At 34.9% G+C, this 23,431-nt stretch overlaps 1 protein-coding gene across 3 annotated transcripts in view; it reads left to right on the top strand.

Moving 5' to 3' along the window:
* Positions 1–23,431, top strand: part of SETD2 (SET domain containing 2, histone lysine methyltransferase) — a 141,924-nt gene that overhangs the window by 44,223 nt on the left and 74,270 nt on the right. For all 3 annotated transcript variants that reach the window (XR_011169813.1, XM_069095910.1, XM_069095912.1), the window contains 6 exons: positions 3,501–3,632; positions 6,909–7,037; positions 9,307–9,430; positions 12,409–12,486; positions 17,871–17,968; positions 20,532–20,658. Coding sequence is in view for 2 of the 3 variants with exons in the window: in XM_069095910.1 (XP_068952011.1) it covers positions 3,501–3,632; positions 6,909–7,037; positions 9,307–9,430; positions 12,409–12,486; positions 17,871–17,968; positions 20,532–20,658 (688 nt within the window). In the remaining variant the exon portion in view is untranslated. The remainder of the gene's footprint in view (positions 1–3,500; positions 3,633–6,908; positions 7,038–9,306; positions 9,431–12,408; positions 12,487–17,870; positions 17,969–20,531; positions 20,659–23,431) is intronic.

Below are 23,431 nucleotides of genomic sequence, written 5' to 3'. Positions count from 1 at the left end.
GCATCCTCAGAGTTTGAGAGTTTTTTTTGTTTTTTTTTATTTTAAACTGACAAACTAGAGGTTTATCTGGCCCTTATTTTTCATTGCATGGCATAAAAATTACTCATCCCTGTTTTCATTTGTAAAGGAGGTGATTTTTGTTTTGGAATTTTAAAAATTTGTAGATACTGCTTTGTGAGAACATGTCCATTTTAGGCCTGTGCCATTTGTTTTTTCTGTGTAAGTTATTAGGAAGGAAACTTTTTTTCTTAGTTGATAAGTTCAATCTTTTTTTCTAAGATTCTTCTGTTGTACTCCTGAATGAAGTATTATTTTAAATTCTTGGAAATTATTCTCAAAATTCTTTTAAAAACATAAAATCTTTTATAATTCTCTTTTGTGCTTTCTGTCACTTGACAGAATTTGACAAGAGTCAGATATATATATATATTAGAAACAAAAATGCACGTCTTATTGCCTCACAAATCTGTAGTACGAAATAAATCATTCAGTCATAGGTTATATATATAATTATTCAAATTAGCAGAAGTGTGAAAGCACTTCTAGATCTCTTAAAAATTCCCAATATGGCTACTGCTCAGTTTTAAAAGGTTCATTAGATTCCTATAAAGGAACTTAATTTTTATGTCATGCAAAAGAGTCTTCTATTTTAATTGTTGCCCTATACATTAATAACCTTTAATGTTGAATTCTATAGTATCCAATGATAATGATAGTTGCATGATAGGATTAGTAGGAGCCTCACAAAAATATACCATTTTTTTTGAGTCAAAAATAATAGAATGGCAAATGTTTAAGATAACTGAAATTTGGACTTTTCATCCTTTTTTTAAAAGACCTGGATATATTGGAACTATCAGATGGAAGAGTAAATATTGTTGTAATTTGAGCATCTTTAATGGGCCGGTGGCTTACTTTTAGAGCTTAAAATCAGTTGCAGAATCTTAAGAATTATAAGAGACCTTAGAGATAGATTTAGTTGAATTCCCCCACTAGGTGAAAAAATCTGACCTATAGCATCTGTGACAGTCATTCGGCTTCTACTTAAATTCCCCTAGTAAAAGGGAGCTCATTAGCTCTTAGAGTAGCCTGTTCTTCATTTGGGTAGTTCTTTTCGTTAGCAAGTTCTTGTTAGTCAAAAAACTTAAGTCCATTGCTCCTAATTTTGCCCTGTGGAATGATATGAAATGAATCTGCTCCCTTCTTATATGACAGAAGCCTTCCAGATATTCAAATCTTGTCTTCCCAAGTCTTCTCTTTTGCAGCCTAAGCATAACTAGTTCCTTCAGTTCTTCATGGTTTCCAGACCCTTTACCACATTGTTTATTGTCCTTTGGATGATATTTCATTTTGTACTGTTTTAAAATGTAGCACTGGACCTGAAATTATAATTCAGATTTCTGCCCATTACAAAATACAGTAGAAAAATTGCTTCCTTTGATCTAGATGCTTTTTCATATTTGACCTAATTTTTGTGTTTGCCTTATTTTTATTATTTGCAAGGCACTCAGGGTTAAGTGACTTGCCCAAGGTCACACAATTAGTAAGTAGTTGAGGCCCGATTTGAACTCAGGTCCTTCTGACTCCAAGGCCGGTGCTCTATCCCCTCTACCACCTTATTTTTAAATTGCTGTGTGTCACTCAACTGAAACAATTCAGGAGCTTCTACTACTACTTCTGCTAATAAAGATAATATATTTAATATAAGTAACAACCAGATGCTATTACCAAATGGAAATAAATTTGATTGGAATTTTTAGTGGGTAACACTTTCCCAAATGACTTCTGTTAATATAATGTTGGAAGAAACCACAGAGATCATATGGTTCAGCCCCTTAACAGTGCTAATCTGGACAAGTAATTTACCTGTCCTTCAGTTGAAGGTCTTCAACAACAGAACTTATCCTCCAGATGTAACCCATCCCCTTTTTGAACAGATTGAATATTCTCTCCTTAAGTTGAACTTAAATTAGCTTCTCTATATTTTATATTTGGTGAATCACTTCCCCCAGGGCCAAACAGAAGTACAATCCCACTTTTACAAGATAGCCTTCTAAATATTTTGTCAGTCATGTCAATATCCCTAGGTCTTATCATGGCTAAACATCTTTTCAGTTTAGATTGGTTGACATCTGGATGTGTTATGTTTGTCCCTTCTACATTGTTTATCTAGGCCTAGACATAATTTTTCATTAGTAGGGGAATATTCCCTTAATTTAACCTAAAATTTTATTAGTTTGTTTTGCTGTGAAGTCATACTCCTATCTCATTTTGAGCTCCCAAATCTTTGATATAAATTGTTTGCTAACCACATTTCCTCCCTTCTTGTCACTTGCACAGTTGATTTCTTTGAACCCAAGTGCATGACTTGATATTTTTGGTATATTGAGAGATAGGTCTATAAAAAGCCCATCTGAGATTAGTGAAGAATATATTTAATTGACATAAGCCAATCGTTTCTGGAATTATTTTTGAAATTTAGGTGCTTTACAAAGATGTGAACCCACTGCATGTACAAAGGAAAAAAAGAGAGCTAGGCTAAGATTAACATGAGGCTGTTTTCTCCTCTTTGTCATTTGAAGGGAGTATCATTCTATTCCTTTTTGTGGAGGTAGTTTTATTCATTTCTTCTTGGTACTGAAAATATAGTAATCATCACACATTTAAGGTACAGTAAGGATCATACTACTAGAAGTTATTTAGCTCATCCTCAAGCATGAGAAATATTTCTATATTCTTTCTCAATATTTCCTATTATTAAGGATCGTGATAGAGTTAAAGTAAGAGGCAGGGAGTTACATTTTTAGTTTAATATACATTTGCTTTCCTTTCTTGAAAGAATTATACATATGTAATTGAATAAATTTCCTTTTTTCTTGGTTTATTTCTACACCTAGCATAGCTCAACATAGGGGTATGATGACTACTATGTTACAGAATTGCTGTCTTTTATTTATCATCATTCTGTTTTGTTAGGCACTAGTGGGTAGTAGTTTTGAAGGAGTACAAAAAGAAATCCCCAAAGCTCTTAACAGAGAGGGCAATAAAAATTAACACTTAACTGCATATTCTGTATTTCTTGCCTTATTTTGTCATAAGCCTGTTTCCTTCTGCCCTTGTAACCACTGTGTCCTGCAAGATAACTGAAACTTGATGTAGCTGATCCTTAATTAGCCAGCTGAGTCACTCTTATGTAACAGCTTAGACCAAGTCTTTTAGTGATTTGAATTCCTCAGAGTGAACTCCTAACAGACCTGAAGGGAAGGAATCAATCTCTAGGTTCCAAGAGAATAGTCTTGAGTTAACCCATACCATTACTTATCAGGGCCTTGGTTGACTAAAAGTCATATTGTTTTGAATTCTCATTGTTATTAGAGAATTTATCTCATTTAGAAAGCAAAAAATATACAGTGAATCTATTTAAGACTAAGTTTGACTTAGAGATATCAGTTATTTCATTTGCTCTTAGTTAACCCATTTTTAAAAATTTTACTTATTAGAAAGAAGAATAAATCCCATCGGGATATCAAGCGAATGCAATGTGAGTGTACACCTGTTTCTAAAGATGATAGAGCTCAAGGAGAAATAGCATGTGGGGAAGATTGTCTCAATCGTCTCCTCATGATAGAATGGTAAATATAATTTTATTTGGAATACTAGCTTTTAAAAAAAAATTTCAGTTGTTTTATTACATTCTGTGTGCCTGTACTTTTATTATTTTGTCTGCTCTGTCAGATCACTGTCATCAGTACAGTTGGCTGTAGAGACTGTCATTCTTTGTAATAGGGCCATAAAGAAAGTTTTCTTGTGATGGATGGCTTTCTGGAATTTCAGATGATTCTGATTGGGACAGGGCAAATATCTCAGTGGTTTTATTATTTTTTTTTTAAGTGTTTTTTGTCATTTGCTATCTCTTCTAGGTATCCTGAAGTAGTTTAACTGGTTGACATTATAGGATAAGTAAGAGGATCTTAGAAGTATAATATTAAAATAATTTACAGATATGAAAACTTGAGTCCTATATAGAAGTTAAGTGACCTTGAGGAAGGAACACAGCTAGGTATTAGAAGCTCTGGGAAAAGAGAAAAGTTAAACTAGACGTTTCTATTATTTAACAGAATTGGCAAAACTTTTGAGAACATGTTGCTTAGATATTTATCAGTAAAATATTTTGGCATAAGAGTTAGACTATGCCAAGGCTTATTAACGATTATATTTTCTTTTGTAACTCTAGAATTGAGTGCTGCTCAACAAATATTTACCTATTGATGTACTATAGTACCATCTCTGGCTCCTACTGGCTACCATTTAACCTTTCAGTGCTATAGGCAACTTTCTTAAGAATATAAGATGAAGAGAAAGTACTGATCTTCATTGGTAGGAATAGTTTCCTTATCTAGGAGATTTGTATAACAGTAAAATTATCAGTCTAATCTCTATCTTTACCAGAAATGATATTTTCAGAGGTGGCGGTAGAAGGAGTTGCTGTTGTCTTTAGACACTTAGAAATTTGGCCTTCCCTAATTGTTTCATAGAATATTTGTTTATAATATAAGGTCAATTCTAGTAAAGGATCTGGATCTAGATTTATGTATTATGTAAAGGTGAAGTGAGAGTCACCTTAAAATATGGGCAACAGGCACATTTCTTTCTCACATTGTGTATACTCAACTGAGATGAGACTGGTAAAGAAAACTGAGAGAGTCTGGGTTCTTATTCTTTTTCTTGTCTATGGATTCCAGACTTGTGTTCAGATATGACTTTGGAAATTGCCATGTTTTCTAGTGTTACTCTATTTTGTGTCAGCTCTTTTTCTCTACCATCCTTCATGTCCATTTCATTATGCATGCTTAAAGCCCCCTTTTGCCTTGATACCTAGGCTCTTCCTATTTTTTAATATGAATATTTGATGCCTTCAGCAATTATGCTGAAAGTATGGCGAATACTTAATCTACTATTAAATAAGACTTTGATGCATCAAATGGAAATTAATGAAATGTTCATCTAGATTCCTGTCTGATATATCCATTTGTTGGGGGGGGGAAGTATATTTTTTTTATATGAAAGACATGATTGTTCTGGCAACTGATAACTATATATTTGATCTTACATATTTATGTAAGTGTTGTAAGATTAAAAGTCACTTTTCAGCACAAAATCTGTGATAGGATAGTTAATATGAATATATTTTATAGATGAGGAAACAGTTTTAGATTGTGACTTTTTTTTCAGGGGCACACAACTGATGTCTGAAGTGAACCCGGGTCCTCTTAATGTCCAGAACTGTTTCAAATACAGCATTCTCTAAAAGTAACGTGTATTTATGTAACATTTTCTAAAGTTGTATACACACAACTATGTTGAGGTAGTTAGAATAGGTATTATTATGCCCATTTTACAGATAAGGAAATAATACTCAGGGAAATCAGGTGACTTGTCCAGGGTTGTAGAGCTGGTAAGTATCATGGCTTGAGACTTGAATGTAACTCTTCAGGTTCCAAAACCAATTTTCTGTGTTCTATATAACATGTTACCTTTGCAGGAAAAAAGGGGGAAGAAGCCATTTTTCTCATTTTTTAAGATACTGTAATCCTTTTGATTAGTTTCAAGGTATAGTATTTCTATATACTAATTGCCATATGAATCCTTATATAACCCAAAGTGAATTGGAGAGGGGAGGGAGTGTTATTCTGGTTTTCCCTTTTTCAAACAAGAAACGAAGAAATCTTCATAAAGAAAAGAGAAAAGTAAATAATTGCTTTTCTGCCAGATAAATTTATCTAAAGCTTTCCTTTGGTCTTATCATTTCCCTTCTCAAAAACCTTTTTGCTATCAGAATAACATTCAAATTCTTTATTCTGTTGGTCAAGGCCCTCTATACCCATTCTGCTTTTCCAACTTTATGCTAAATTACTCTTCATCTTTATGTTACCTGCTCAAATACTTCTGTGAAAGCTTTTCCTCTTCACCTCAGCCTGAAGTGAGTTTTATTCTTTGTACTATTTTAAACAGTTGTTTTGTTAACATCTCTTCTGTAGTCTTGAATTGCCATTTTCATCTTATTGTTCAATATTTCCTGTATTTTCCTTCCTATATTGAGAGTAAATTACTTTAGAACAAGAACTAGATATTCAGCTTTTTTTGTCCTTTCTTGGGAACCAAGTTGTTACTTGGTATTTATTTAATTTGGGCCATTCCTTTTGGGATACTGACCAGAGGAAGAAGAAAAGACTCTTGTCATTAGTTTGCATCCACTCTGAGCAAACAAGCATTCTTAAGTGGCAGGCCTGTATTCATGAAGCTAGACCTTTCTTCATATATTGACCTGGCAGTTGTATATATCAAGTGGCCCAAGGTAACGGGAAAGCAGGTTAGATGGAGGTTATGGAAAATAATTAATTGTATAGAGTACTTGATACTGATTCAGCCTTTTGAAGATAACCTGTATGTACATGTTATGAGATAGGAAACTAGCATAGTCCTGTCTAAAATTCTAAAGAGCATTGTGTACAGTCGATATGATTACATTTGATGGAAAAACTACTAAAGTGATGACAATTAGAACTCTTATCGTCTGTATGTAGTGCAAAGAGAACACTGGAAGTAGAAGTAAAAGACTTCAATCCTAGTTCTGAAATTTAAAAGTGTGGCCATAATCAGGTCATTTAACCTCTCTGATGCCTAGTTTCCTCACTTATTATGCAGGGATAACCATTTATTACACAAAGTTATTGTGAAAGAATATATAAATGTTCTAGAAGTATAAGCTGCTGCTTATAGGTAAACATTGGGTTATATATGAATGATGTATCTTTTTTTTTTTTTTTTGAATGATGTATCTTAAGAGTCAAACCGACCATTTTGCGTTAGTTTCTAACAGTTAATTTTTTACTACTATCTAATTTCAGTTCTTCCCGGTGTCCAAATGGAGACTATTGTTCAAATAGACGATTCCAGAGAAAACAGCATGCAGATGTGGAAGTGATATTAACTGAAAAGAAAGGCTGGGGTCTGAGAGCTGCCAAAGATCTCCCATCGTAAGCCATCTCTCTATGCTTTTTCAAACCAAACTTTTCCCTTATTGTGTATTGTTGTAAGGTACAGAGAAATTAACTTTCTGCTTTGAACATTGGTAACTGTCCAACTAATGTAGTTATCTAACAAATAGTAAAAATGGCTGTATTTGGGGGGTAGTTTCCCAGAATTCTTGCAGTTATAAATTATCTTTTTCTAATGTTGCCAAAATGTATGTACAAACACTTGTTTTTACTATGTATTTCATTTACTTTGTTTTGAATTGACTTATCCATATTCTTCCCTCCTCTTTATGAAAACATTAAAAAAAATAAATTCCAGAGCCAACTACTTTGTATCCCATTTATACTGTGTATCAATATTGTAGGGTGAGGTAGATGGGAGAAATTAGCAAAGGTACATGGAGTTTTGAATGGGTATCAGAGTGGAAGAAAGCAGGTTTGAGGGAAGAATTTGGAAGGAGGAATGGAAAGCAAGAAACTAGGCAGGAATGTAACACTCCAACATCCTTTAAACTTTCCTATACATCCTTTTTCTTTTCATCTTAATTTGTAGCAGCTTATGCAGCAGAGGAAGCAAATTTTCCTGTCACATACAATATGTCCTTGAGTAGAACCACAACACGTTTTTCCATCCATGCTGTTCCCTCTGCCTACCTATATCAACCTAAATATTCTTAAATTCAACCTAAATATCTCATCAGATTCAATTTTCTTTGTTCACAACACACTTGCACTATTGGGAATTGTTACTGATCGATCCTATGCCATTTTTCTCTTTTTCCTCCTCGTACAGATACTACATCTGTCATCTGGTCACCTATGGTACTTTGTCACATATGCATTGTTACAAATGTCTTAAATTTCTTACTGTTTTATAAACTCTTTGAGAATTCTCCAAAAGTGGGAATTTTCCTTGAAGAGATCATTTCAGTTCTACAAGCATTAAATACCTGCCATAGTGACTCATTTTGCAAAACAAAGCCACTGCCTTCAAAGGGCTCTCATTTTACTGAATATTTAATAAACAAATGACATTTGTTTGGGTGCTTTTGTCAGTAAGGAAAAGAATATGTTGTAAGAGGCATTAGGGGATAATGACTTCATATAAGTTTGGGAGATTCGGCAAAGTTGAATAGGAAATAGGATTGCTCAACTAGGACCAGATTTCATAGTTCCTTGAATTATATCAGAAAGGGATTGAACAAGTGTAGCTAGGAGATTTTTGTTTTTTTATAGTAGTTCATACCATTAGTTCTTGCTTGAAGTAGTCTAATAGCATTAATTATGGAAGAGAAGAATGTAAGAAAAACTGGTGTGGAAAACATAGTAACACTTGATGGCTGATTATGGGAAAGTAGATGAAGGGATCATAGAGGATTTTGAATTCAAAGATGACTTTACCTGAGTAAAGAATGATAACGCCCTTAAAGTGCACATATAGAAGAAAAGGCTTGTTTTAGGCAAAAGTGAGTCGTCTTCTTACTTACTAAGTTTAAAGTAATTATGCGACATAATTAGAAAGCTATAGCAGGCAAATAAAAATGTGGAATGTAGCTATGAGAGAGAGGTCAGAACTGAAGATAAGAATGAGAGCCATATGTTGTATAGGTGAGAGTTTAAAACAAAAGTCATTAGGAAGTGTGTCTGTATAGAAATTTGGGGACTTTTATGCATTTTGGTCAGGAGGAGAATGATAGAAGGAGAGGGAGAATGGAAGCTAATACGAGCCAAAGCTATTAGAACATAGAAGGAAAGCATTACACCAACTAAGGGAGGAATTACATGAAAGAGCAGCAACTATGCTAAATGCTACATAAGAGTTCAAGAAGAATAATTGAGAAAAGGATACTGGATTTTTAAGATCCTTGGTCATTTTAGATAATATGTTTGGGGTTTAGGAACATTGCATTTAAGGTTTTCAGTAACCGTAGAATGATGTTAAGAGAATGAGAGAATCGAGTCAAGCAGTCTTTTGTTTGATTTAATTAGATGTGATAATTGTTTTTTTCCAGAGTATACAGCTTTAAATTATTCAGGTAAATTCCCAAATTGCTTTAAAGCGCTTAATCTGTTGTATTGATAATGCTAATGTCTATACTATTTGAAGCTAAACTAGCACGCTTGTCAGTGTGTCTAATTAAAATAAATTGATTGTCTAAAGTAGTAAGTTTTTAATGTGTATGATTGGGTAACTATTTGAAGCTTTAAATACATTTTTAATTACATTTTAAATACAGTTTTGCTTTTTTTTCTCCCTTGAATTTTATAGGAATACATTTGTCTTGGAATACTGTGGAGAGGTATTAGACCATAAAGAATTTAAAGCCAGGGTGAAGGAATATGCCCGCAACAAGAATATCCATTATTATTTCATGGCATTGAAGAATGATGAGGTAAATTAATTCTCAGGGATTCTTTCCTCTGGAACAAATAAAGAGAAATAATTAATGCATAGAATAATAGCTATTTTCTTAGACTTCTTAGTTTACTATGTTGACTTTAAAATGACAGAGACCAGAGAGTATCAATAATAGTTTTAATAGAAGAGACACTTTGAAAGTCTAATGAAAGTGAAAGCTACATTGAGGAGACCTGAATCCATTTACTCTGAGAAGTAAAAGGGAAGGGACTAAAAAAAAGGGCAATTATTATTTTTTATGTTGCTCTTATAATAGGAGATAAATTAGACACTAAGTGATGTACTGATGAATAGGAAGAGGAGCAGAGACCAGAGAACAGATCAGCTTAACAAAGAGAAAAAGAAAGATGTTAAATAATGGTTTTAAGGAGAATGTAGTACTTTGTGTTTTTGCCAAGGTTAAGATGATGTGAAATGGAAAGATAGGAAAGTTTTTAACGTAATAAATGTGAACTTAAGTTGATTTCAGCAAATCAAATATAATTGGATAAGGGATGGAAGTGTACAGAGGGGGAAAGAACTTATCAGTGTGGGAGAAATGTTTTTAAAGTAAAGAAAGTTCTGGGGCGGCTAGGTGGCACAGTGAATAGGGCACCAGCCCTGGAGTCAGGAGTACCTGAGTTCAAATGCGTCCTCAGACACTCAACACAAGAACTAGCTGTGTGACCTTGGGCAAGTCACTTAACCCCAATTGCCCTCCAAAAAAGCAAAAAAAAAAAAAAAAAGAAAGTTCTTTGAGTAAAGAAGCACTGTGCTTGTACAAAATAATTTTTTATATGGCTGTATAAATCTGTTAGGAAATATAGTATACTAGTGAGGGTAAGATGAATGAGAAGGCCAGGTATAGTGATGTACATCTATGTCTGAAGCTAGTAAATTGCTTGGGCTTAGGAATCTGATCCACACAAAATATAAAGCTGATAGGATGTTCACACAAAGTCCAGTATCTGTATGGTCAGCCTTTGGGCCATTAGGCTAAGGAGAAATGAACCAGCTCAGGTTGGAAATGGAGAAAGTTAAAGGTACTGTGCCATTCAGCAAGTGGGATTGGGCCCATGAGGGCCTGGCCTTTTTAATTTTTTTTTTTATTTTTTAACAAGTGAGAAAATATTTTAGGAAAAATGTAGAACCAAAAGTATGGCCTGGGAAGATTCAGAAAGGCCTCTGAGGATAAGACAGATCGTGTGTATTATTTATGTTCCGCTGTTCTATCCATACTTTTTCCCCCCTCTCACTTCAAGTTATTTACTTCTTAGTAAATTCAGTGAGTCTTTGGGAGTAATAAGTTAGTACATGTTGCATGTTTGACATTTGAGATATGATCTAGAAAGTGTTCAGAAAATTGAAATTTCTAGTCACTTCATGAAACTGAAAGAATACAATTTTTTCTTTTATACCTTATATCAAACTTTAAGTTGACTAGATTAGCAGTTAACAATTAGCTGGTCAACAATTTTGAAGGCCCACTTCATGTGTTTTTACAGTCATATATTGTGTATGAGACATTGACAGCTGAGAAAGTAGCCTTCTTAAGAACTTCTAGAATAAGGGTTATTAACTTTTTGTGTCATGGATCTCTTTGGCAATATGAAGCCTGTGGAACCCTGGATTTCAGAATAATAACTTTAAGTGCATAAGATGGAGTACATAGGATGGCAAAGGAAACCAAATATGTTGAAGTATAGTTATAAAAATATCAAACAAATTCATTATCCCCAGATTAAGAAGTCATATTTTAGAAGGAAGTAGTTGATACAGATAAGAAGGAAATAAAGGCTAGACATATCAAAAAGATGAGTAGATGTGAATTAACTTCCTTTTAACTTTCACATAGTAGACTGCTAGGTAGTGCTGTGGCTAGATCTCTGGGCTGTCAGCAAGACCTGAGTTCAAATTTGGCCTCAGACACTTAATAGCTGTGTGACCCTGGGCAAGTTACTTCTGTGTGCCTCAGTTTCCTCAAATGTAAAATGGAGATGATACTAATAGCACCTATATCTCACAGGGTTGTTGTGTAAACAGAATGAGGTATCTATAAAGCGCTTTGCACAGTTCCTGGCGCACAGCAGGTACTTATAAATGCTTTTTCCCTTTCCCTGTGTACAGAAAGAAGATGAGTTATTAGTGAGGCTTTGCGTGCTTCATTGGGGAAATGGTGATCTTGAGGAACGGTCATATAATTTAACAGAAATGAAAAGGCAATATATGACTCTTAAATGAGTCAGAAAAAAGAAGTTAGATCTTTGTTAACAGTATCTTTTGTGTGGTGTGGTATGTAAGGATGAGTTTTTATAGACATTAATGTTGTGGTAAGGGACGGTGGATAGAGGAAATTTGGAAGACCTGGGTTCATATCGGGGTTCCAGCAGATATTAACTCTGTGAACTTGAGCAAATCGCTTAACTTCTCAGCTCCCCACATAGTTCTCTAAGATTGTAAAAGTTGCAGATTACTAATTTATAGTGTATTAGTGGAGGGAATTTCCATACTGAGAGTTCCTAACACAAATATAACCAGAAGCCTGGGCCCTATTCCCTGCACCTGTTGGGATTCTCAGTTCTTTTAGTCTAATGGTACATGTATAATAAGGGATGTAACTAGTGATAAGAAGGGTATTAGGTTAAATTAATTTTATGTAAAAGTAAAATATATGTTTTATATTGGGGTTTTCTTGAGTATGTTTACTATAGTAAGCTCATCTCTAAATTTTGTCTAAATTTTGCTAACACTATGAAAAAATGTAATTTTAAATCGGTTTTTAACCATTTTTTTTTTTAAAGCAATCGGGGTTAAGTAACTTGCTCAAGGTTACACAGCCAGTTATTTCTGGGTGTGGTACTAAGTATCTGAGCCCGGATTTGATCCCTAGGTCATCCTGACACTGGGGCCAGTGCTCTTACTCGCTGAGCCACCTGGCCGCCCCTTTTAACCATTTTTAAATTGCTTTTACAGATAATAGATGCCACTCAGAAAGGAAATTGTTCTCGTTTCATGAACCACAGTTGTGAGCCAAACTGTGAGACACAGAAGGTAAGTAACATACAATGTAAACTTTAAAAAAAAAGTGATAAATGATTAAGTACAAGTGTACATTCTTTTAGCACCTTTTATTGAATAAAAGTTTAACTACCATTAAAAAAGTATAAAATATTTTAACTCCAAGAAATAATGTTACCTGAAAATTTGCATGTAAGTCAGATTTTTGTGTATCATATTATTTAATGAAACTATTTGTAACAATCATTGGTAAGTTATCCCTACCTTTTCCGCCCAAATATTTATGTCAAGATTTTTATGTATTAAAATCTTTTTACATTAGGGCACACATTTAACTGCATCATTGCTCCCTATATAGACTGTACCTAAATATAAGCATATGTTCTAAATTGAGATTTTTAAAAGGGAAAAAATCATACATAGCTAGACCTTAAAAATATTATTCTTTCTACCACTGCATTTTAGAAAGAGGTAGTACTTGGACCTGACTTGGTAGTACTTGGTAGGACTTAGCCTTGATGGGGCTTAGGAGCAAGCTAACAGAAGCGGGGGTGGGGTGGGGCAGCTAGGTACTGAAATGGAGAGAACAGGCCCTGCAGTTCAGATCTAACCTCAGACACTTGACACTTACTAGTTGTGTGACCCTGGACAAGTCACTTAATCCCGATCACCTTGTAAAAAAACAAACAAGTGAGTCAGTGTCATTTTCCTCTGTTATATCCCTCTACCAAAAAAAATTCCTCAGGCCGCCTTAGATGCTTCATGGAATAACTACCAGAGCTGCAGCCCAGCAAGAGGCAGAGCTAGTGACATAAAGTGCATGCATACTTTTGTTTTCAGGAGGGTGGGGAAATGCCTTCCACCTTCTCCTAGGTAAAGCTAAAGTGAAATAGAGCTGATAGACTTCCAAAAGAGTGGCTTTCAGTGCAACATAAGGAGGCATATAGGGGTCATCTCAGTGACTAGCAAGGCTGGGCACTAAGATTGTGATGATAGGAAGAACAATTGGTGGGAGAAAGTATAGGCCATATTTGAATCCATTGTTGCTTGTTTTTCATGAACCTTAAGTAATTTCCTCCTAAATCGAAATGTTACTTTTTATGTTGACTGACATGGAATTTTTTATTGTGGTTCTTACTTGCTTTCACTATTCTTATACCTAACTTGGCTTGATTTTGCAGATCATTAATCTGTCCACTCCCTGTCTACAGCCTGCTTCTCTACTGCCTATAAACACATCCAAGGCTTCCCACACTCCCCTTCCTTTATGAGAAACCCCACAAACTTTGAGAAAACTCACAGAAGTATTCACTTGATCTCTCTAGTGTTGAGAAGGTCATCTACAATTGGTGCCTCCATTTCTGTCCTCTCCTGAAAACTCATTATTCAACTGAAATGGCTCAATTCAAAGTTAATGATGATCTCTTAATTGCCAAATCTAATGTCTTTTTCTCAATCCTTAGTGACCTTTCTGCAGCCTTTGACACTGTTGATCACCCTTTTCTCCTTGACACTCTCTTTATGTTTTTTTTTTTTTAAGAGCTCTCTCCCCATTTTCTTTCTACCTGTCTGACTACTCTGATGTGGTATGCTTTGCCAGATCTCCTTTCAGGTAATGCCTAATAGGGTGTCTCACAGGGCTCTGTCTTGGGCTCCTTTCTTCCTCTGTGCTATTTCATTTGGCAATCTCATCAATTCCCATAGAGTCAATCATATTATCTCTATACTGGTGGTTTCCAGATTTCCTTATTCAAGCCTAACCTCTCTCTTGGCCTCTAGTCTCACATCTCCATCTGCCTGGTTGGACATGTCGAACTGAATGTCACATAGACATCTTAAACTCAGCATTGTATAAAACTGAATCCTCTCCCTTTCCTAACTTAATTTGTGTAGGGTACTTCCATCCATCCTCTTAGTCACTCAGTCTCACAATCCAAGTGTCATCCTTGACTTTTCATTCTCACTCCCCACATCCAGTCTTTTGCCAAGTTGTAGTAATTCTCTTCTACCTTTGCAACATCTCATACTCTCCCTTCCTTCTGCTGACCCCGCCATCATCCTGGTGCAAGTCCTCATCCCTTTATACCTAGTTTTCTATATATACTTTTCTGGTAATCTCCATGCCTTAAATATCTCCCCACTACAATCCATCCTCCACTAAGCTACTAAATTGATTTTCCTAAGTCATAGGTTAGGCCATATTTCCTATTCCCTTTGTCCCCCTCTTCAGTAAACTCCAGTGACTGTACTCCTTCCACCCCACCCCCTCACCACATACTTTACAATCCAGTGACACTGGCCTCCTTGCTCTACTATACACTCAATTCCATTCATGTTCACTGACTGTCTCCATGCCTGAAATTCTCTCCTCATTTCCACCTCTTGACTTCAGATCCTAGTTAAAATCCCCCCTTTTACAAAAAAACATTCACTGTTCTCTGTAACCTTAGTGACTTTCACTAAGGTTATTTCTCATTTATCCTGGCTATATCTTGTTTGTTTTTATAGTTTATATGAACTGAGCTCCTTGAGAACAGGGTCTGGTTTTCACCTTTCACTCCCCACTGCTTAGCACAGTTTCTGGCCCATAGGGTTAGTAAATAGTTGTTGACTAGACTCAATTAATGGGATATTAATAGTATTGAGGCTCATGTATTATCCTTCCCTCCCAACATATATGGGCATATAGCTGAAAGAACAGTTAAGAATCAGTGATGATGCTACCTCTTATGTGAGCCTTTCTCTTTTCTCTGTAGTTAGTCATCTCTCTTTTCCTCAAATTAGTTTGCATTACTTATCTGTGTACATGTTATATCCCACTAGAATATAAGTTCCTTGAGGACAGGGGTTTTTTATGTTTTCATTTATTCTCAGTGCCTAACATGGTGCCTTATAAATAATCTCACAATGTTTCCTGATGTAGAATTGAATTCAATTAGTAGTGCCTCTTCTAGTACATTTAAAATATAAATGATTTTTTTAAATGTTGGCATTTCCATTTATCAGGAATACGAAACCAAATATTGAGAAGCATCAGTCATTAATATCGTAAATTACACACTAGTACCCCCAGTGTCTCAAAACCCTATAATGTTGTTCAAAACTCTTTGTCTCAAAACACTTGACGTCATTCCCATTCTCTAACAGTAAGGTGACCCTGCTCCACAGCAAAGGCATTTCCTCTACTTATGCTCTGGTTCTCATTCCCCTTTCCCTCTATCTCTAGCAGATTGTAACCCCTCATTTATGCTGTGTGTTCTCTCTCGCTCCCTTCCCTCATTAAAAAAGCTTCACTAAGTCCTGCTATTCTCCCAAATGCTCTTTTATCTTCACTTTTCCAACTATACCCTTCGAAAAATATGACCACACATTGTGTTCACTTGCATTTCATCATTCATTCCAAAGCTGTCTTATTAAAATTGCAACATCTGATGATCTTTTCTCAGTCCTCATCCTTCTCTGCTTATCTGCAGTATTTTGGCACTGTAGACTTGTCACCTTTTTTCTTTATATAATCTCTGTGGGTTTTTGTCACACTATTCTCACCCGGTTTTCATTCCAATTTTGTTGAAGTCTTACTAGCTCATCTTCCATATTAGGCCCGTAACATAGTGAGTGTTCCCAAGGTTCTATCCTACATCTCCTATTCTTTGTCTTTATGACTTTGAGTTACCATGTGTTTAATTATTATCTCTATATAGTTGTCTCACAGATCCCTATAGCCAACCTCTCTTTGTCCCCTAAGATTCAGTTCCACATCATCAATTGAGATGTTTCAAATTGTCTGTACCAGAGACATCTCAAACTCAACTTGTATAAAACTAAACTCATTGCCTTTCTGCCCCTACCATACCTCACTCTGCCCCTACACACTCTTCCTTTTTTGTTACTGTCCCTAGTTCTTTCAGAGGCACTGTCATTCTTCTGGTGTCCCAGGTTTGTAATCTTGTTATTCTTAGCATGTCAGCCTTATTTAATCCACTTATATCCAATCATTTGTCAAATTCTTGCCTATATGTCTTGCAGCATAGCCATATCTGACCACCTCTAGTCTAGATTATTGCAGCAGCCTCCTAATTGCCTCTTTACCTTAAGTCTCTTCCCCACTCATTTCCATCTTCCACATAGCTGTCAGATTCATTTTTTCTAAAGCATAGATCTGATCATGTCTTTCCTTTATTAAATTCCAGGGATTCTTAACCTTTTTGTGTCTTGGACCCTTTTGGTAGTTCGATGCGTGTGATCCTCTTCTCAGAATAATTTTTTTAAATGCATAAAATACATTCAAAATATTTTTTTGAAACAAGTTCATGGATCCCAGATTAAGAACCTTTGCTTTAGGCAAGGGTGGGGAACTTGTGACCTCAAGGCCACATCTAGGTACTTGGGTATGACCTGTTGACTGAGTTCAGGTTTTTCAGAATAAATCCTTTTATTTTGGGGATTTATTATTTGTGAAATTTGTATTCAGTCAAAAGCCTGGAGGCTGCAGGTTCCCCACCCCTGCTCTAGGGTGTAATGTATACTCATCTGTTTAGATTTTAAAGTTCTTTATAACTATAACTTTGTCCCAATATATCTGATTTTAGGCATCATTGTACATTATTTTTTTGCTTTCTATGATTCAGTTGTACTGGTATTCTCCTCTCTAATTCTTGCACATGGCATTCCACCTCCCATTTTCATGCCTTTGCACCAGTAGTCCCCTGTGTCTAGAATGCTCTCCTTCAAATCCACCTAAGAGAATCCCTGTCTTCTTTCAAGATGTCATGGAAACATCATCTTTTTACAAGACTTTCTGAGTCCACCTAACTATGGTGCCTTCCTTCCAAAATTTCTTATATTTAAATAATTTATATTTATTATCTCTACATTTCTATATGTGCTCCTATACTTGTGTCCCCTGATAGAATGTAAACTTCTTGTAAAATAGGAATTTTCATTCTTTGTCTTGCTATCCCCAGTATGTAACATAATGCCTGACACTTAATAGGCACTTTATAAATGCTTTGTTTGATCTAAATAATTCTCCATTAATAACATTGCCCCTATAACTTAGTTAATGTTGGGCAAGCCCATGTCAAAGAGGACTAAAATTACTCAAAATTGATGTTGCTGTTGTATCAGAGCTTCAGTGTCTTATAGTGAAAGGTTGAGTATTGTATTGAAAAGAACACCAAAGCCTTACCCCAAACATTTTGCACCTGTGTAATACACAGATCATTTAATCTTTGAGTCTCAATTTCTTTCTTTGTAAAATGACACCTCTGTATTATGTGCTAATTCTTTTTATTCAGACTCCGGCATATTTATATTCTGAAATGCCCTGTGCTCTTTTATATTGAATATTAAAAATTAAAATGATTTTTAAAAATTCTGGTTCCATTATAATTTTCCTTTCCCTTATATTCTTTCAGTGGACTGTGAATGGACAGCTGAGGGTTGGCTTTTTCACTACTAAATTGGTTCCTTCAGGTTCAGAATTAACATTTGATTATCAATTTCAACGATATGGGTATGTTTAAAATTTTTCTTTTAACCTATTTTGGTGGGGTATCCTTTGGGTTCAGGGTCATGGAAATGATGTGTTGGGGTTGAAAGATTTTTTAATCTGATAGTTTTTCGGCAGCTTTAGTAAGGGTCTGAAGGACCCTAATGCATATAGTGAGATTTTTTCAGTTCTCTAGATTTAGTCTTCATCAGTATGGCCCTGTTGAGTATTTCTAAAGGGATATTTGAAAAATAACAATCTTGGGGAATTAATTCCAGGAGACAAGAGACTATCTTGTTGATATTAAAATTACCTATTGCATCCAGGGCTGTTGTGAAAATTGAATGAGAGTATATAGAAGTACTTTCTAAACCATAAAGTACTATGTCAAGTGTCAGCTATTATTATTATTATTGTTGTTGTTATCAACATTATTATTATTATCATTGCTGTTATATTATAAAGTGATCTTGTTACTTTGCTATTCCAAGTCTGTCACTTTTATTTTTTATATAACAATGTTCATACAATTTCTCTTGCATCCATGCAGACATGTACACATTTCCTTTAAGTAACCTTTGGCAGAAAGGGAATACAACTCAAATTATAATAACCCAATCACCAGAAATTAGCTTATCTGGTTAATAGATAAAAGCTATATAAATATGATAAACTCCCCTCCTGGCCACTAGGTGATATTCTGTGGCAACTAACTGGTACCCTGCATGCCCAATTCCTTTCTTATTTATATTTTTCTCTATGTATTTTAGATTTGGAGAATTTATGAAAAAGCTAACTAAAATTTTTTTCCTGAGTAAAATATTAATATAGACTTAGCAGCTTGGAGATGTTCCTATTCTGGAAAGCATGGATGCTATGAACAGTGTGGTTGAGTGTCTTGTATTTCCAAGAGCTCTTACTTCATATTTCCAACCAGGCATTTTTCCTAGTTGAATCAGCTTCTTTGCTTCTGTAAGAAAACCATGTGTTGACTACTTCAAAGATCTAATTTAGTAATGTAGCATGCTGTTTACTTTTTATTAAGTTGTGGATTATTATTTTCAGCTTTGTTCTTTTATATAATGATGGTGGATTAAGTCCTATAAAAGTAAATTTTTTGGAGGAAGTGAGATTATATTCTGGAGAAAATGCAGAGTAAGAAGCTAGATCCAAAATAGTTGAACTTGGTTCCATTTGCAAGAATATAGATACACTTAGGAGTTGCCTTTTGAGTAATATGTCCCAAATGGAGCAAGTATGACTTTTCTTTCCTTCTACCTGCTTAAGTCATCACATAGCTGTCATATAATACAATAGTTTAGATATGGTGATACTGGGGCAGAGTATAATGAGACTCATCCTTCCTCTGTTAGTAAACCTAAGAAGAAAGGATGGTAGCTAAATTGGTTAGGAGGATTAGTCCAGGTTTAAATTAACAAGAGTTGGGCGGCTAGGTGACGCAGTGAGTAAAGCGCTGGCTCCAGAGTCAGGAGGACCCTAGTTCGGTTCTGGCCTCAGACACTTAACACCCACACAAAAAAACTAGCCGTGTTACCTTGGGCAACTTACTTAACCCCAGTTGCCCTTGAAAAGGCAAAAATTAATTAATCAATTAGTTAATTAACAAGGGTCTGATCTGGGATGGTATCAAGAAATGGAGAGGTAAGAATGATATTGCAAGCAAGAACAGGAAATAAGGAGGAGGAGTCAGACATTTCAAGGTTTTGATTTGGGTTACTAAGAGAATCATAATGCCATTAAAGAAGAAAAGAGGAGAGAAGCTCAAGAGTTAACATTGGGAAAAACCTACAGTGATAGTAGATGAGATTCATGCAATGTAAGAATAAATTAGGGGTAGCTAGGTGGCACAGTGAGTAGATCACCAGCCCTGGACACTTACTAGCCATGTGACCCTGGGCAAGTCACTTTATCCTGGTTGCCTCAAAAAAAAAAAAACAGAAAGAATAAATTAGATTATAACTAATGTCCCTTCTAATTCTTAATATTCTATGGTTCTACTATCAAAAGTCATAAAATCAAAAGGGATTTTTGAGACCATTGATTATGACCCATCCCTGAACAAGAATTCCCTCTGTAATAAACCCAATAAGGGTTCATATCCTTTGCTTAAAAACCTCAAATGAGGGGGATTTGAGTTCTGCCTGAGGTAACCCAACCCATTCTACCTTTGGATAATTGTAATTGTTAGGAAGTTATTACTTTCTTCAAGTCTAAATTTTATCTTTGTAATTATCTGTTGCTCATGTTGATGACTTCTCAGACCAAGCATATCTCTTGTAACTTGCCCCGTTGCCTGTCACATAGTAGGTCCTTAAGAAATGCTTGTCAGATTGAATTCATCTTGAAGCAATAGCCCTTCAGATAACCATGGTCCTTATCATGTCCCCACTTAACTTTTATAAGCTAAATGCTCTCCCAATTCCTTAAACTAAATCTTTGCTATGATAGGAACTAAAAGCCTTTTCATATATTTGCAAATATTTTTTTAAGACAATGTACTATTTAAAATTTTTATTGTACTGCTTATTCAGTTTAGCTGATAATCTTCCTTGCGTTTCTTCTCTAGGAAAGAAGCTCAGAAATGCTTCTGTGGCTCAGCAAACTGTCGAGGTTACCTTGGAGGAGAAAATAGAGTCAGTATTCGTGCAGCTGGCGGAAAAATGAAGAAGGAGCGGTCTCGTAAGAAGGACTCTGTAAGTGTTCTTGTACTTTTGTAATGAGGGAAATATTTCCTTATTTGTACTTTAAAAAGCTTTTGAGGAAAAATGTAATTTCTAGGGTAAGTGGTAGCAACTCTGTAGGAATTAACATTGATAGAAGCTCAGTCTTGGCATCATTTTAGTTAATGTTGAAGATCATTTCACAGATCACTGAGCCCCTTGTGATTTAAGGAACTTTTCAGACATTATTTCATCATTAATCTGAACAAATAGTTTTCACCCTAGTTATGGGACTTTTTTGGTGTTGGTTTTATATGCATACTTACTTGGATCATGGACATTAAGTGGACAGAATGAAGCTCCAAAACATAGTAAACACTGTTACATAAAGCATCAATCTCTGAGGGAAAATTAGATTTCAATGAGCGTTGAAATGTGTCGTGGATTTTGTAGTTGCCCAAAGAAATCTTGCCTAATTTTTACAATGCTCCTAAGCCGATTCTGTTGATACAGATTCATGATCAAGCTTTAAATTGTGTGTTTTTTTTTCTTTTTGGAGGACAGTTGGGGTTGAGTGACTTGCCCAAGGTCACACGGCTAGTTTTATGTGTTAAGTGTCTGAGGTAGGATTTGAACTCGGGTCCTCCTGACTCCAGAGCTGGTACTCTGCTCACTGCACCACCTAGCTGACCCACAAGCTTTAATTTTAAAAAATTTGAAAAGGTACTCTCTGTGCCCCCTCCCTCTTTTATTTATAAAATAGTTAACAAATTTTAAGCATAAAACTTTGAAATGGGAGCTGAGGATACTATAATATTTAATTATTTTTGTAATAGTCATTCTAGAAATAGGTCTTGGGATTTGGATCCATTTCAGGGTCAACTTCAAGAGTCTTGAAGGAAACTGGATTTTCTGGATCTAGGCAAATCACAATTCATTTGCACCTTATCTCTAGAAAATCACTTGTCTCTGCTTTACCATAAATTCCCCTTTAAGAATCTACCCAGTTTCCTGGAGCTCCATCCTCATGTTCTTTAAGTAATTCAAGGGGTATAAACACCCTGTTATGTTGTTTATCTGTTGTCTCATTGATCTGCTGTGTCCTTCTTAGAACATGCCCAGCTTGCTTTTTTTTTAAAACGATTGCTAAGTCAAATGTGATCTCAGTAATAACATTTTTCACTAACCGAAAATCATAATTATTAGCATGTGGCATCTTATTTATCCTTGTCATGGTCTTTCATATACCTTTGAATTACTTGTAATTTCAGTTCTTCTGAGATAATTTTGTTCCACAAATCTAAATCTTTTAGCATAATCTTAGATTTGGGCTTTCTCATTTGTTTGATGTTTGGAATCTTTGAAGGCATATTGTATTTTCTGAGATTCAGTTTAGCCTGACTAGTTCTCTTCTTCCAGTACTTATGCAAGATACACATATTTATGTACTGATTCACAGAGTTGCCTTTCTAGGTGCAATGTGTGTTTCCCATCATCTTTCCAGTATTGATAGTTAGAATGTTCTTTATTATTTACTATAATTTTCATTAAAGAAAATTTGTTCTGAAAGAGGCAGTGCAATTCCAATATGAATAAGAGCATATATAATATTTGAGCTTTACTAGGAAAAACACTTTTGTTTGAATTGTACTTAAAACATCTATAATAGCCTGAACCTATCTGGGTGTCAGCAGTTAATGCATTATTGAAAATTTTAATTTCTTCAGTCATAGACATCATATAATCTTGCCTAATTTTTACATACTTGTAAGAATACTTTAAAGCTACATTTTGCTTATACTGAATCAAATTTTTAAAAATCAACACACAGTATAATTACATATTATGTTATCAGCTGTGTTCATCTGCTAGAAGGGTACAGAATTCCATATCTTATAATTCTAAACTTTCAGATCTTCTCTATGAAATTCTTTTTTTTAATTTACCTTCATTTAGAAATCATGCTCATGGCAGTAAGTTGCCTAAGAAGCCAAATCTGTTTTTTTATATGACTCCAGTCTTGAAAAGTCATTAGTCACTAAATTTAAGCATTTCATTGCATCTGCTGATACTTTGACACTATTTGTAGAAATGGCTGTAGACTTCATCTACAAATGAACTTAAAAGAAAAAATCTTTGGTCTTTATAAGTGGGAATAGACATTAATCTGTATCTGGGTTTTTTTTGTCCTTTCTTTCCAGAGATGGCATTGGATTAAGGCTAAGCAGAACCATAATGGGTTTAACTCCCTAAAAATTTTTTGTTAATTGTTCTTGACATTTTTGTGTCGATGTCATGTTTTTAATAGGGGAAAGTTTTCCACTTGGACCTCAGATACTTCCACTTATACCTCAAAATACTCACTATACTTTGGTCTCCTATTTTCTGTATAACATTTTTTATGTGTGTGTGTGCATTATGTGGATAAGCCATGAGTGCAAAACTGAGCCCAAAGGTTTGTGATAATCAACATAGGTGATATATATGTCATAGCATTTTCCAACTGCTTGTACAGTACTGAACTGATAAAATTCTTTTTGCACTGCTGGTATTTTTTCAGGTACATCTTTTTTACTTAGCAAATATTTTTTATTTCTGTTGTGAGTTTATAGGGTTTTTTTTTTTTCATGATACGAACTATTGAAAACTTTCTATAAATTATATAAGCATACATTGACCTCTTTTTGGAGGGTTCAGTGGTTGCTGGCATACATATGCTTTGATTTTTTTTTTTTAAGCAATTGGGATTAAGTAACTTGCTCAAGGTTACGCGGCCAGTTATTTCTGGGTGTGGTGCTGAGTGTCT

Source organism: Petaurus breviceps, unplaced genomic scaffold (genome assembly GCF_028583685.1).
Source record: "Petaurus breviceps papuanus isolate PSGF00001 unplaced genomic scaffold, PetGlider_PUasm1.0 227, whole genome shotgun sequence".
Lineage (NCBI taxonomy): Eukaryota > Metazoa > Chordata > Mammalia > Diprotodontia > Petauridae > Petaurus > Petaurus breviceps.
This window is presented reverse-complemented; position numbering and strand designations above follow the sequence as displayed.